Source organism: Tachysurus fulvidraco, chromosome 10, assembly GCF_022655615.1.
Source record: "Tachysurus fulvidraco isolate hzauxx_2018 chromosome 10, HZAU_PFXX_2.0, whole genome shotgun sequence".
Taxonomy (NCBI): domain Eukaryota; kingdom Metazoa; phylum Chordata; class Actinopteri; order Siluriformes; family Bagridae; genus Tachysurus; species Tachysurus fulvidraco.
This window is the reverse complement of record NC_062527.1, coordinates 14,564,311-14,578,240: the sequence shown is the minus strand read 5'-3', so window position 1 is coordinate 14,578,240 and position 13,930 is coordinate 14,564,311. Positions and strand designations below refer to the sequence as shown.

The 13,930-nt window shown below is 39.8% G+C and overlaps 1 protein-coding gene across 3 annotated transcripts in view; it reads right to left on the bottom strand.

Moving 5' to 3' along the window:
• Nucleotides 1-13,930, bottom strand: part of LOC113660092 (protein diaphanous homolog 1) — a 115,206-nt gene that overhangs the window by 6,743 nt on the left and 94,533 nt on the right. For all 3 annotated transcript variants that reach the window (XM_047819142.1, XM_027173336.2, XM_027173337.2), the window contains 9 exons: nucleotides 9,902-9,997; nucleotides 9,604-9,698; nucleotides 9,394-9,495; nucleotides 7,951-8,190; nucleotides 7,727-7,856; nucleotides 7,089-7,213; nucleotides 6,677-6,841; nucleotides 6,027-6,168; nucleotides 2,607-2,696 (listed from right to left, as the gene is read on the bottom strand). In XM_047819142.1, the coding sequence (XP_047675098.1) occupies nucleotides 2,607-2,696; nucleotides 6,027-6,168; nucleotides 6,677-6,841; nucleotides 7,089-7,213; nucleotides 7,727-7,856; nucleotides 7,951-8,190; nucleotides 9,394-9,495; nucleotides 9,604-9,698; nucleotides 9,902-9,997 (1,185 nt within the window). The remainder of the gene's footprint in view (nucleotides 1-2,606; nucleotides 2,697-6,026; nucleotides 6,169-6,676; nucleotides 6,842-7,088; nucleotides 7,214-7,726; nucleotides 7,857-7,950; nucleotides 8,191-9,393; nucleotides 9,496-9,603; nucleotides 9,699-9,901; nucleotides 9,998-13,930) is intronic.

Below are 13,930 nucleotides of genomic sequence, written 5' to 3'. Positions count from 1 at the left end.
CATTAAATTGGCAGCAGTGGAAATGGGGCATGTGTGACTAGCACAAAATGTCTGTGGTATTGGTCTACATATGTGCATTAAGAGTGTGTGTGTGTGTGTGTGTGTGTGTGTGTGTGTGTGTGTGTGTGTGTGTGTGTGTGTGAGAGAGAAAGAGAGAAACAAGCAGCTGCTGGGAGTCTTTCTTTTGATTGGTTTGGCTGCCATTATTCTGGGTCAGGGGTGAGAGGTGATAGTTCATCATGTGACTCCCTTCCACATGCCTGCAGTCTTCATCTATCCATCCGACATCTAGTCTGTCAGCCACAAGTGTGTGCGTCTGAACAAATGTGCTCCTGCATAGGATGCACATGTGGCTTGTAGAGTCATTGTGGGTGCGGCTGGCATGTGAGGGTGTGTGTGTGTTTGCCTGACCACTCAAACAATATTGGATACACCAGACTCCATATAGATTTTTTTTTTCACAGCACAAACGCAATAGGTGAAGTTACTGCCCTTGGAAAAATGTTTTCTAACTTGTTATTATTTTTAAATTGTTTCTCCAAACCAGTAGTTTTTATTTAGAACTACAGGCCAACTTGGGAAGGTTTAAAAAAAAAAAAAAAAAAAAAAGCTTTGTGGGTCAAAAGTGTGAATAGCATCATATAGAATACTGTTAATAATTTTACATAATTTTGATTTGTTTAATGCTTTACTGGTCAATGCATAACATTTCATAGTATTAATGTTTTCATTATTATTAAAAAATAATAAAATCAAAAAAGCATTCTATGAGCAAATGTGTCCAGATTATTCACTGCTTGACTCTGTGTGTGTGTGTGTGTGTGTGTGTGTGCGTGTGTGCGTGTGTGTGTGCGTGTGTGTGTGTGTGTGTGTGTGATGGAATGTGGGAGTTACAGTTTTGTAAATGGAAGTCATGGTGTAGGGTGGAGATCACTGGGAATGTCTGAATTCTGTAACTTCTGAGAGAGGTGGTGTTTGTTCTGGATTTAGTTTCATGTGGTTAATGTTATAACGTGTGTGTGTGTGAAACTAGGGAATAGTCTGTGCTGTCAGTGACACATGGTCAGATGAGTCAGAGGAGTGTTAGTCACCAGGGAAACAGGAGGTTGTTCTGTCATCTCCTCACAGAGGCTAAAAATATAAATAACTATGACTCACTCCGGTAACACACAAACACACACAAAGGATGTATACTTCTGAATGGAGCCAGGAGCACATGTGTGAATGTGTGCATGAAAAATAGACACCACAGGCAATTAAACACGTATAGCTCTTACAGCAGCAAGTTGTGTCTATTCTTGAACTGTTCCGTGCTCTTTAACCAAAAAAGAGGCGGTTCTTTCTATAATCGTCATTGTGTAGGTATTCAGAAGCTCTGGGGGTTCACAGCAATGGTGCTAATTCTCCCGACTTCTACTGTACAGCCCTGAATTTAGTGAAGTCAAGACTTACACAGAAAAACACAACCCTTGCACATTCCTCTCTGTGCCCCCCCCCCCCCCTTTTTTAAGCAGACTGTGATTCCCAGAAAACAGTGTAAGAGGAGCCCAGAAAGCAGCTGTGCCAAAGCAAAAAGGCAGTGGAGACAAGAAATTTGGGGAGAAAGCATAAAAACAGAGAAAGACTTGGAAAAGAAAACAGAGATATAATGTAGAATGAGGAAGAGTGTGTTTTGTGTCTGTGTAAGTGAGTGAGAGAGAAAGAGAGTGAGTGAGAGAGAGAGAGAGAGAGAGAGTGTGTGAGTGAGTGAGTGAGAGAGAGAGAGAGAGAGAGAGAGAGAGTGAGAAAGAGAGAGAGTGAGTGAGGAAGCAAGAGAGAGAGGGGGGAAGCGAGAGAGAGAGGGGGGAGAAAGCAAGAGAGAGAGCGAAAGAGAGAGAGAGAGAATTTCAACACGTGCCACGGTTACACATCTGGATTCTTTCAGTTAAAGATCCGGTTCCAGCTCACTCACTCACTCACTCACTCACACACACACACACGCACACACACACACACACACACGCACACGCACACGCACACACACGCACACACACACACGTACGTGCATATAAACAGTGAAATGCACATCAATGTTCCAAACTCAGTCCTGAGCCAGTGAATGTTACATGTCCAGACAGACATGGTAGCTAAAATGTATACCTGCATAATCAGTATAATGAGGGGAAATGTGTCATCACACAGTAAATCTCAAATACTGTTACTACTGTATCATGGATAAGAAAAGCTACACAAACAGTTGACGATTTTGCTGTAAAATCTCCAGCAAAACTGTGCACCAAACTGTCATTGAGAGTCATTGTTAAACCCTGCTTTACTTCAGGCAATTATGTTTCACATGCACAAGTAAATAAATAAAACACATTGACTGATAGCTAAATAAGATTAGGTCAAAAATCCTTCACCACATTAAGCTAATCAATATGACACAAGCATCAATCTGCAAGTAAAAAGAAATTAGTATCAAATAATTCATCTGACACCAGATGTAGAGAGAGAAATGCAATTGTCCAGTCCAGAGGATATCCTGTCTTTATAAAGCAGACAGGAATACAGCTAAAGTGCTTATCTACTGTTTGCTCCAACTCAGGTGTGCCTGTGTGATTTACCTGCTTGCCTTGGACCTCTCTTTCGTTTGAAAGCAGCTCCTGATTGCAGTGCTTCCAACAGGCCATCCATGATACCAGTCTCATCGCCATCTGATCAACACAAGGAAAACAAAAGGTTAATGTCATACATACACCCAGAAACATACATTCCTCAACAATATTTATTATTAACTGCAATACTCCAATATTGCCCATGCATTAACTCATAAAGGTAAGCCTCGACCTCATGGACTGGAGGTCAGCTGACCACACAATTATCATGGTTAGTACAAACACATTCCTCCATATGGATACACAAACAGGAATTAGGCTTCAGACTCACAAGTGGTGTGACAACAGAGTTGGCTTAACAGCATTAAATATCGGATTAGACAAGTCCTAGACAATCTCCTGTTCCACATTTACGTACTCTTTGGCAGGAAACAAAATATTCCAAGAACTAAAATTCCTATTTGTGAAGAGGTCTCTATTATAGAAAAGCTCTGTTTAATTATTACGATGATGATATGGCAATGCACAATAGGTAAAATCATATCATAATAACAAAATAGGGAACTAACAAACTGACATGGACTGACAGGCACATTAACCCAGATGGGCAGTGACCCACTTCAGCTGCTACAGACAAACATAAGCACAAAGGACATATACAGGCAAAAAGAAATGAATTGTGTGTATGACGAGAAGATGTAACATATGTAATGCACAGTTTGTGAGTGTGCAGTGGGTAAAATTAGCCCGAGTTGCTATTGCTTAAACCAGATGGTTCAGATAATTTCCTCTTACTCTCGCTCTGTCTTCTACACACAGACATAAGAAAACATGATAAAGTGATCCCTTTCTGCCCCCAGCCTGCTCTATCCTGCCCCCAACAAACATGCAGATGACATACACACAGGCTAGAATCCCAAGTAAAGCTGATGCCAGATGGCTTCATGTCTGAGCTGTCACACCATGCAAATGGGATCCATTCACACACGCAAGCACGCACACACACACACACAAAGCTCTACACAGTCCAAATATGCCACCAAGAGGACAGAAATAAAAACTGCGAGAACTCTTAATTTACCATTCAGTACATCTATACAGATGACAGTGTGCACTCTAAAAAAATAAAATATTATTCATCTGTGTAGTGCATACATAACCAGCACTAATCACACAAACTATAAAAATAAAATAAAACCCATAACGATTATAGTTCATAAATAAATTCAGAAAACACAGAGGGGCAAATTATAATATTACATGAATAAGATTATACACACTAATATTGTATTATCAGTTTTACCACAGTGTCTCGCACGGTCATAAAGGTAATACACTACACATACTGAGCACACGATGCGTATGGGAAAGTGTGTTAGTGCATTAGAACGAAGTAGGTCAGTCCTGTCATCTCCTTCACACACGTGATCATCTGGCCAACACACATCCGCATCCTCACATGGGCACAGGCAGAATCCTTCCTATTCTTCACACAGCCCTGACACCTATTGGTCAGGTTGTGAAATAACAGAGTGAGAGGAAAGCACACACAGCCCATCCTGTTAGCAGTGCCTCTCACTGTCTGACTGAATATATGACCAATTCTCCAGCTCAATCTCACTGTGTTTTTACAATGGATGTTGAATTAAAATCACTGTGTGGCTGCTGGAGAACTAAAAAATTAGCACAGGTTTAATGTCATGTCTTGATTAAATAATTATTGACTTTAAAAGAATATCATTTGAATGGGATCAGCCTAAAAGAAAAGCCTGCTTTGATTTATGATCAGATGAAAAATAATTTCACTAAGCACAAACCTCCTGATGCTGCTTAAACGTGCGTGTTAATAATACTGAACACGCATACCCAGTGGGACTCGAAAACAGAGCTGAGAGACTGATGATAAAGTGTTTAACACTGCAGATCATTATTGCACTGAAACTGTAGTTTATGTGCCTGGAAATGACATGGACATTCCAAACAGCCACTGACCCTGAGAGGGCACTGACCCTGTGTGTGAATTAGGATGTGTAAAAGAGAGTGAAAGGCGAGAAAGAGCGAGAGCATGAGATTCAGACACTCAGGCCTTTGTTCTGATGCTTCTCTTTTCTCACAGCATGTGAGAAATCTCAGATTCTCAACATTCTCACCATGTTGGACAAATAATACACATAATTCTATAAGTTTATAGTGTCTGTAGCTGGACCACACTGTGTTAACAAATTGTTGGGAAAAACAGCAATACTTATGTTAAAGTAATTAGAAAAACGTCATTAATTTAAAGAGTAGCACTGACAGTAGTTTCCCTAATTCAAAGCACAGGTTTATATGAACGTGTTGTTGACCATCATCACTTGCATATTAACACAAGTGCTCTCTATTTGGCCGCAGTTTGTTTGTCTTAGGATGGCACGATAATCTGTAAGATAATATAAAATGTTTCTTTTAAAAAACAGCATTATATATTTAAAATAAAAATCATATAAAATGTATGATTAGGTATAACAAAATGTTCTGATAAATGCTTACTTAGCAGTAATGAAAGACATCTCAAGTGTCTGCTTTGTATCAGCTTTTCTTTTCTGGAAAATAACAAGCTATCTGCAAGCTGTCTGCTTTCTAGCTGATACAGTGCAAGTAACAGAAATAATCTTGTCATATGGATGTTGATTCTAAATACAAATGTTTTCCATGTTCTTGAAACACTGGGATCTCCTTGTATAGGACACTGAAGAACAGTAACTCCACTTCATATCAGGATGCATCCCATCACCTGCTAGATCCCTCTAACATCATGTCCACTGTGTGTTCGTTTTTATGTAACCTTATTCTCATGTTCCTTGTTATTCAGATCACTGATGAAGAGTGCTAAGGTATGAGCCTAATTCATTTACTGAACTGTGTGCGAGTAAAAGAGTGGTGAAATACTGATTTAGGAAGTGTAGCAGCCCAAGATAAACAAACTGTAGCCAAAAAGCAAGGAGAACTAAAACTAGGTCACTGACTGAAGAAAAAGTCAGAGAGAGAGAGAGAGATGTCCGTGTGGCTGTACATATGGAACATTTCTCATTGATTTGGTAAAAAAGAGTGCTTGTGTGTGTTTAGTGAACAGCTTTGCTTTCCAGTACTCTATTCCTCCATTTCCATGGTTCCTTCTTCTTTGGGGCTCATAAAGATCAAACTTCCATAGTAAAGTATAAATAGATGATTACATACGAGTCTTCCCTCTGTGTACTCCTTTATTTTTGTTTTATTAGTTTTCAGCGTGTCCTATTATCTGTTTATTTTACTCTATCCCTCCTTCCTCTTCTGCGCGCGCGCGCACACACACACACTTGAGTTGAGAAATTTCTTTTATGTGGTATGACTGCCCTCAGTGGCTGATTAACAGAACTGCACAGATCCAGAACCTCCCGCACAAAGCCATACCGTCATTGATGTTAAGCGAGTGCCCAGAATTCATTCTCTTCTGTCTCTCTTCTTTCTCTTTCTCTGCTTTCTCTTTTGCAAGTTTGGCCTTGCGCATCTTCTCCTCTGCTTCCTTACGTTTCTGATTCTCACTCACGGCTTGCTGAAAAACACAAACGAACACACACATGCGGTCAGACAGTAAGAGGCATATTTCATGTTTGTATCAGACTAGTTTTCAGCATGTAATGTTATTTAGTTACTTAAGTAAATGTAGGGGTTGATATTTTTATCTGTTGGTGTATTCAAACGTTTATAGTAACAGCATGACACTGTTTAGTAAGGACAAAGAAACAGGTGTCAAGAAAAATCAAACATAATGACCTAGACACATACTACTGCGCTCTCTCTCTCATACACACACACAAACACAGCAGCTGGTTATGCAGGTGCACTGACTCCTAAATACATCTTTCAAATGTGTGCTTGTTTACTTTCCTGACAAAAGAATAAACAGAACATTTACACTACTGATCCTGTAATTGACATTAAAGGTAAATATTTACATGTACATAAACCCTGCCATTTAAGCACTCTTAACCATTGCTTTTATCTGTAATCCTCAGGATTATGTTATAATCTCAAAGCTTAACTGCAACTTCTGACATTACCTGGAACATGTTCCTAAAGTTGTTGAGGTCTCCGAATAACTCTTCAGGGCCCATCTTCTTGGGGTCAAACACAAAGTATTTGCCCAGGTCTTCGTACTGCTTCTCCATGTTGTTGTGCATCAGCTGGAGCTTCTCAAACTGCTCTCGCGCAGACGCCACAAAAACGTACACGGATCAGTTAAAGAATATGACGAGCGCAGGTCCATACGGGGGTCAGGCAGAAATATTTTATTAACTAACTTATCAAGTTTCTTTTTCCATTCTCGCTGTCATGAAACTCATTTTGGGTGTATTGAGTGCTGCATTGTTTTTTTTTTGTTTTCATGTACAAAAACACAATTATTATAACGGTATGGACGGTCACATCACCCAGTATAACCAAGCATGAAGCATTTACTGTCATGAAGGATATTGTCATTTTCTCAACAAATTTATCCTTTTCATTTTGGGGTGGAGGGAAAGTCTCGATGTCCTTTTCCAGACTCTTGATCTGCTTCCCCATTTGATCCAGATTTTTCTGGAGTGTCTCTGCTGAAACTACAAAAAAAAGAGAGATCTCTTTTAACAACCTGCATAAATAACTGATATGTATTTTTGTGTGTCCTTTTCTTTTGGATGCCAGCATTTTAAATCAAATCTCTATCCACTGCATATGTAGCACATCCGAGATAAGACCTCAGACATTAGAGTAAACAAGACAGTAACAAACAGGTTTATATTAGGGCACTCTTATAATGGAGGTCTATGGGCATGATGTATTATGCTTTTTTAAGTTCTTTATTAATTACCCCAAATACTGAACAGAGACTTCCATTATAAGTTAGTGTGTTCTTTGCCTTGTTTTTAGTATAACGCAGTATGCTAAAACCTTTTCTTGCTGTATATCATGTTACCTATTTCATACTATACAAGCATTTTCTTAATAAGGATTTTGACCTTATCCAGAATAAATGTGTTGTTTTATTGTAACACAATAACATGAGATTCTGATTAAAAGCAAAGAAAGATGTATTAATGAGCCGGCTGATATGTATTAACGGAGTAAGGCACCTCTGCTGGCTTTCTCCAGGTGAATAAGCTCCTCATGGAAGTGCATGACGTTAGGATACTCCTCCTGACACACATCTGCCAGGAAATGCAAAAGAGTCTGCTTCTGATCTGCAGACTTTGTGTCTCTGAGCTGCATGTGAGAATATGACAGAAGGGATCATTACAGCAAAACAACTGCTTGTTATGCATACATTCACATAGCAGAAAATGTGTTTGTGTGAGACCTTGCACAGGTAGCTGATGCTGAAGCCAAAGGCTTTGGCATTGCGTGAGCCGGCATTCATATAGTTCCCAACAAGCAGGATGATCTGAAGAAGTTGGGCAAAGTTATCACTCTTCATCATCTCCTCGCATGCTGCAGTCACGGACACAATGTCTGGCTTCACGTTATTTATCTGCTCTTCAAACTGCAGTCGGAACAGGATGGCACTGAGCCGGGACTTTAGACGCTTTACTGAACTCATCTACAAGCAGAGAGGGAGAGAGAGAGAATGTTTGAAGCTACAATTAGTCACAGGTCCTATTCGTGTTTACATTTTTTTTTGCACATATTCCCTGACATCAACCCATTCTCCAACACATTCTTTACAGTTACTTGAAACTTTAAAATGAAACAGTACAGAACTAAGAACTAAGTACAGAGCTAAGACAAAAACTCCTTAGCTATTACACTAAAAAAGGTGATTGTTGTTCGAAGTCACGAAGTTTTGTTTGACATGAGCCAAACACGAGCCATTTTCAACAGACAGACAGACAAACACAGACAGATAGACAGACAGATACAGACAGAGATAGATAGATAGATAGATAGATAGACACAGATAGATAGATAGATAGATAGATAGATAGATAGATAGATAGATAGATAGACAGACAGACAGACAGACGTATAAACAGACAGACACACTGTATAAACACAGATAGATAAACACAGATAGATAGACAGACAGATGTATAAACAGACAGACGTACTGTATAAACAGACAAACATACAGACAGACAGATAAGGTGGTTTTAATGGGCATTGCCATGAAATCTTGCCAAAGTACAGACTGTTTATACAGAAAGTTCTTCATATACAGACTGATATTCCCCTCTCTGTATCCTGCACTTTTCTTTTTCTGTGGTTTAATATGAAATGGTGTTCATTACTGTGCACTACACAGCATACACACGGTAATTACATTATATTCTGTTATTATACAGTAAACACAGCCAAAAGTGTCACTGTTTTTAATAGTTCAATCAAAAGAAAGTAATATTTGAATCTTTCTGTTGGTATTCATTATAACTACATTGTGTATGCAGTGTGAATGGGATGTATGTGAGAGTTCCCATAAGTCACTATTAATGCTTTGCTGATTTATTTCAACTGAATTGTAACAGTTCTGTTTGCATTATAACATCTTTATTATATCATGCTGCTTTGTTGTTGTTTTTTCCACAGCAGTGTTATATTTATTAATTTATATTATACATTATTTGTTTGAACAAAGCTAGCTCTTGAGATGAAATGCAATTTCAAATCAGATGAAATGTAAATATCACAATAAACATTAACTCACACACTGTGGTACTGCTGGCCTATCAAGTGTGACTGTACTATGTGGTACGAGTAAGTGTGTGCATGCGCGCGTGTGTGTGTGTGTGTGCGCGCGCGCACTGACCACCACTCCGAACTGTTCGGACTCTGCGAGGTCATCATACTCATCCTTCAACTCTGATAAGACCTTTAGCTGCTCTTCCTCAGGCAACAGCTTCAGTAAGCTCTGAAACATGCAAACACAGACAAGGTGAATCAAACCAAATCAGATGCAAATGAGGCCACAGTGTGCATGCAAACTACTGACAAAGTCACAAAGAGACAAAACACACACCTGCACCATGTTCTCTGTAAGCACCTTCTCATTCACCTCCAAGATATTATTTCTCATCTCCTCGTATGGCAATCTGTTTGAGCCCAGGAAAATAGCTGCAAAACACACACACACACACACACACACACACACACACACACACACACACACACACACACACACACACACACTATTAATCAAGGAAACTCAACAACCTACTCTGGCTTGTTATATTTCTTCAAGATGATTAGAGAGAGATGTGAGATTAAAATCCTCTGTAGTGTCAATCGGTTACATTAATGAGTTTGAAATTACTCACAGAGGTTCTGGGATGATTTGGAATCGAGAACTTTCAGCTCCTTCACTTTCTTCTTCTGAGCTGCTTTTTCTTCTCCTCCGTCCTGGTCTTTCTTTGCTAAAAAGAGGAAAAATAGAGAGCAGAAAGAAAATTGTGTTAGCTAGTCCGGTGTGGGGCATAAGGGGACGGGACGTAGGTACTCAATCAGAAAGAGAGCAAGAGTGGACAGAGTGAAGAAGAAATGAAAAACATTCAAACTCAGATGAAGTCCATGAAATAAACAGATGGTCAAAGTCTGAAAATTACCCCATTATCACTACCAGAGGTGTAAATAACCAAACAGAAAACACATTATGTTTTGTTAAGACTGAAGTTAATACACACACACAAAGAACAGGATGGTGACAGAAATACTTTATTACAATATCCCACATCTCTTGTGTTTGTGCTTGTGTGTGGAGCAAAAACAAAAGCAAAAATAGCAGAGCTATACCAGAGAGGAAATGTTAGGCATGTTACACCAGCCTCTGCCTTGAGGAGAAATAAACACTAAAGTGCCTCTCTGCATCTCTACTACCCTTCGTTATTTCATGGCAAGGTCACTGGGTGGACTACAGGAGTGGCTGTGCTATAAAACACTGAAGAGGAAGTGGACTCAAAGCCCCCTCAGCAAGCTAAAACAATCACTGCATCCACACCAAACCCCATCTGTTAATTGTCAGATCTTGTTAAATGTAGCTTTGCTTTATTCTGATGGAGACACAGATACCCCTGTACACCCTTTATTCTACAATCCTTAGATCACATGTCTACTGTAATACACAAATAAATACGCAGCACAAAACCACATGGCCTCCACCCCCTGCTACATTGTTTACTGCTCCTCATGCTTTCCTTTGTACCGCTGTTCTTTCTTGCTTTGCCATCTGCTTGTATTTTCTTTCACTTCTCCACCCCTCTCTCATTAGGAGAAACTCTGCCTGCATTTCTCTCTCTCTCTCTCTCTCTCTCTCTCTTTCATTTCCCTTCTTTTTTAGCTCACTCCCTCTATCCAGGCCTGGCTGTCCTGTCCCTTTTTTTTTCCCCCCTTCGCTCTGAATATTGGATTACACGGACATATGGAATCACTAAAAGAGGCTTTTGCATTACACACTGAACTCTGACGAGTATCTAACACCGTTACACGCTAACTTGCACAACTTTTTACACACACAAGTTGGACAGTAGAACAAACATGTCTTGCCGTCAGTCTTATTTGTATCAGCCTTGATAAATCTTACTTTGCTCACTCTTTCCACCAGTTAGAGAGTTCTGCGTTGTTTCACTCACTGAACTGAGAGCCTTTGTTTTTTTTGGCACATTCGTCCTTACACGAGCCTTCCTCTCTCCATTCCCGCCATTCTTTCTCATCCTGGCCTGCACTCTCTCTTTTATTGCCTTTTTCCATCAATCTTTCTTTCTTTCTTTCAATGTTGGATGATATTTTCCAACTGTAGGAGGTGAGCAGAGCTCCAGCTCCAGAACTGCACTGCCCCCACAAGCCAAACTGCGCTACTTAACACACTAAAAAGCAGCAGAGGTTGTACTGGAACAGATGCATGTGTGCTTGAAATCAGCAACAAATCAGCTGACTCAGTAAAATGTTTAAATCAAACTACCCTTTAATCTGTCTTTCCATTATTGTTGTTTTTTTTGCTGTTGAAATTTAAGTCTTTGGGGGATAAATTTTGTGGAGTCTCAAAGTGTCGGAAAACAGGAAACATTACTTTAGAGTAAGGATTTTCACAACATGCTCTCCTACAGAGAAGGAACAGAAAAAGCAGAATGATGTCAAGGTGCTACTAACAATTAGATTTTTTAATTCTAAAAAAAAAAATCTAATCAAATCAAAGCAAATGTTTAAAAGAAACTAAAAGAAAATGTGTTGTAGCTTCCTGTTAATCATCCATCCATCCATATACAATCTAGCTGATGTAAATTAACGAACTTCTTCTGCCCGAGATCATTCTGATGTAAACATTAGGAAAAAACTTATATAGAAAAATATCAAATATAACTTGTACATATAACTATGTACATCACAAAGTGGATAAATACAACTCTAATTAAAGAAAGAGTTGGAATTAATAGAAGTGGAAAAAATACCACATGGTCCAGACCCTCTGTTGAGAGTAGACCAGTGTGGAATTCATAAAATGGGACCCATGTTCAAAATGGCTGCTGCCTGCTTCAACACACACACACACACACACACACACACACACACACACACACACACACACACACACACACACACACACACACAAATTTCTCATTTATGAGCAGATGGCACCTCTAGTGGTGGTCAAGAATACTGCAGTCACAACTTGAGACACATCTGGAGTACTGTTATATTAACAATCCATGCAACACAGGTCTTGCATGTTTAGGAAAAGTAAAAAAATACAACAAAAATCACAAACACAATTTTGTGAATGCTTCTCTTTAATGTTTGACTGCTAGTGTGACTTCCTTTCAGACCCCTTCAAGGGCTGTTTCCTTCCCTTTGCCTCCATCAACAGCTGCATGCTACCACTGGACCCAGACAATGAGGTCAGTGGGAGACCAAAAACACACACACACACACACACACACACAGGGTGGCCACCCAGCTGTCTTACCCAATCACCCTGTTAAGGCAGTTTCAACCAACTCTTTTATTGTAAAAACAAAAATTAGAACTTAATGTGCTGAACATACTCAAGAAGCTAAAGATCCATTACATACACAGACACACACACAAACACACCCCATCCATCCTCTTCCTGTTTTCCATTTTTGTAAAGTACCTGTAGAGGAAAGTTTCCTACAGAGGAAAGAAGGTGGAAGAAATAAACAGAAATGTTTAAGAAAGAGCAAAAGACATGAAAAGAAAAAGACAGTGAAAATAGTGATGTAGAGACAGACATGAAAAGACAAAGGAAGATGAAGATGTAGAGATTGAAAAGGTTGGTCAGGAAAAAAGAGAGAGAGAGAGAGAGAGAGAGAGAGAGAGAGAGAGAGAGATGTGTAGTGTATAAAGTGGACCGTGCCTGATTAAAAGGCTCCACACTCTTCCAGTAAGACATCTGAACAAAGATGAGCTTTTCATTCTCATCTTTCTGTCTTTCATTAAAGTGAGAGCAGCTTGTGGGTATTTTTATTCTGAGAGCTTACATGTGACAGCCTCCATTGTTCACAGGTAAATTAAGTTTGGTGGAGCTCTGGTGCCTCTGGTGGCCACAAGCAGCTACAGCCACCTGAACTTTAAGCAAACTTTACTTGTATTAAAACTTTTCTCTCCTTGGAGTTTTCAAACTTATCTGGAAAAGTATCCGGAAATAAACAAAATTGGTTTGATGTCCCAGGGAAAAAAAAAAGAAGGAGACGACTGTTTGGGCTGAAAGATGTTTTTCTTCCATCTTAGTGTCTCACAGTAAGAACATTCCATGCAACACAGACACAGTCACAGATGAATGTCTAAAGCAGGCAGATGCTGCTATGTCTGGATTGACTGATTACAGCAGACTCTCACTCTAAACTTTACATGTCCGCATGGCCACACGTCTGTGCCCCCTCTGCAACGTGGGTTTGAGGAGTTTTCACAGCTCTAGTAGCCGAGGGTAACCTTGGAGCTGGAAGAATCCCTTCTTTGTGTTTCTGTCCAAAGGAAGGAAAGGAAGAATGGAGGAAGTGAGGGAGGGGGTGGGGGGAAGACTCGGAGCCAGATGGCAGGGTGTGGTGGTGGATAAATGAGAAGGGGGAAGATGATCAGCATGAAATGGGAGGAGTAAAGTAAAAAGGGGTGGGATATGGGTGGGGCCTGGGAACTGCTCACATGCGCTCCCCTGGTGTATGAAAGCTGCAACTGCAGCATGGGGGAAATTATTTTGGTTATTTCTAATATAAAACTCATCATCATCATCCAGGGCTGCTGTTAAACCAAAGAGGATCCGACACACCGTATATCAAAAGTTAATTAAACTTTAGTCGATGCAAAACAGTAACAAACAAATTCTTTAAATGGCTGCT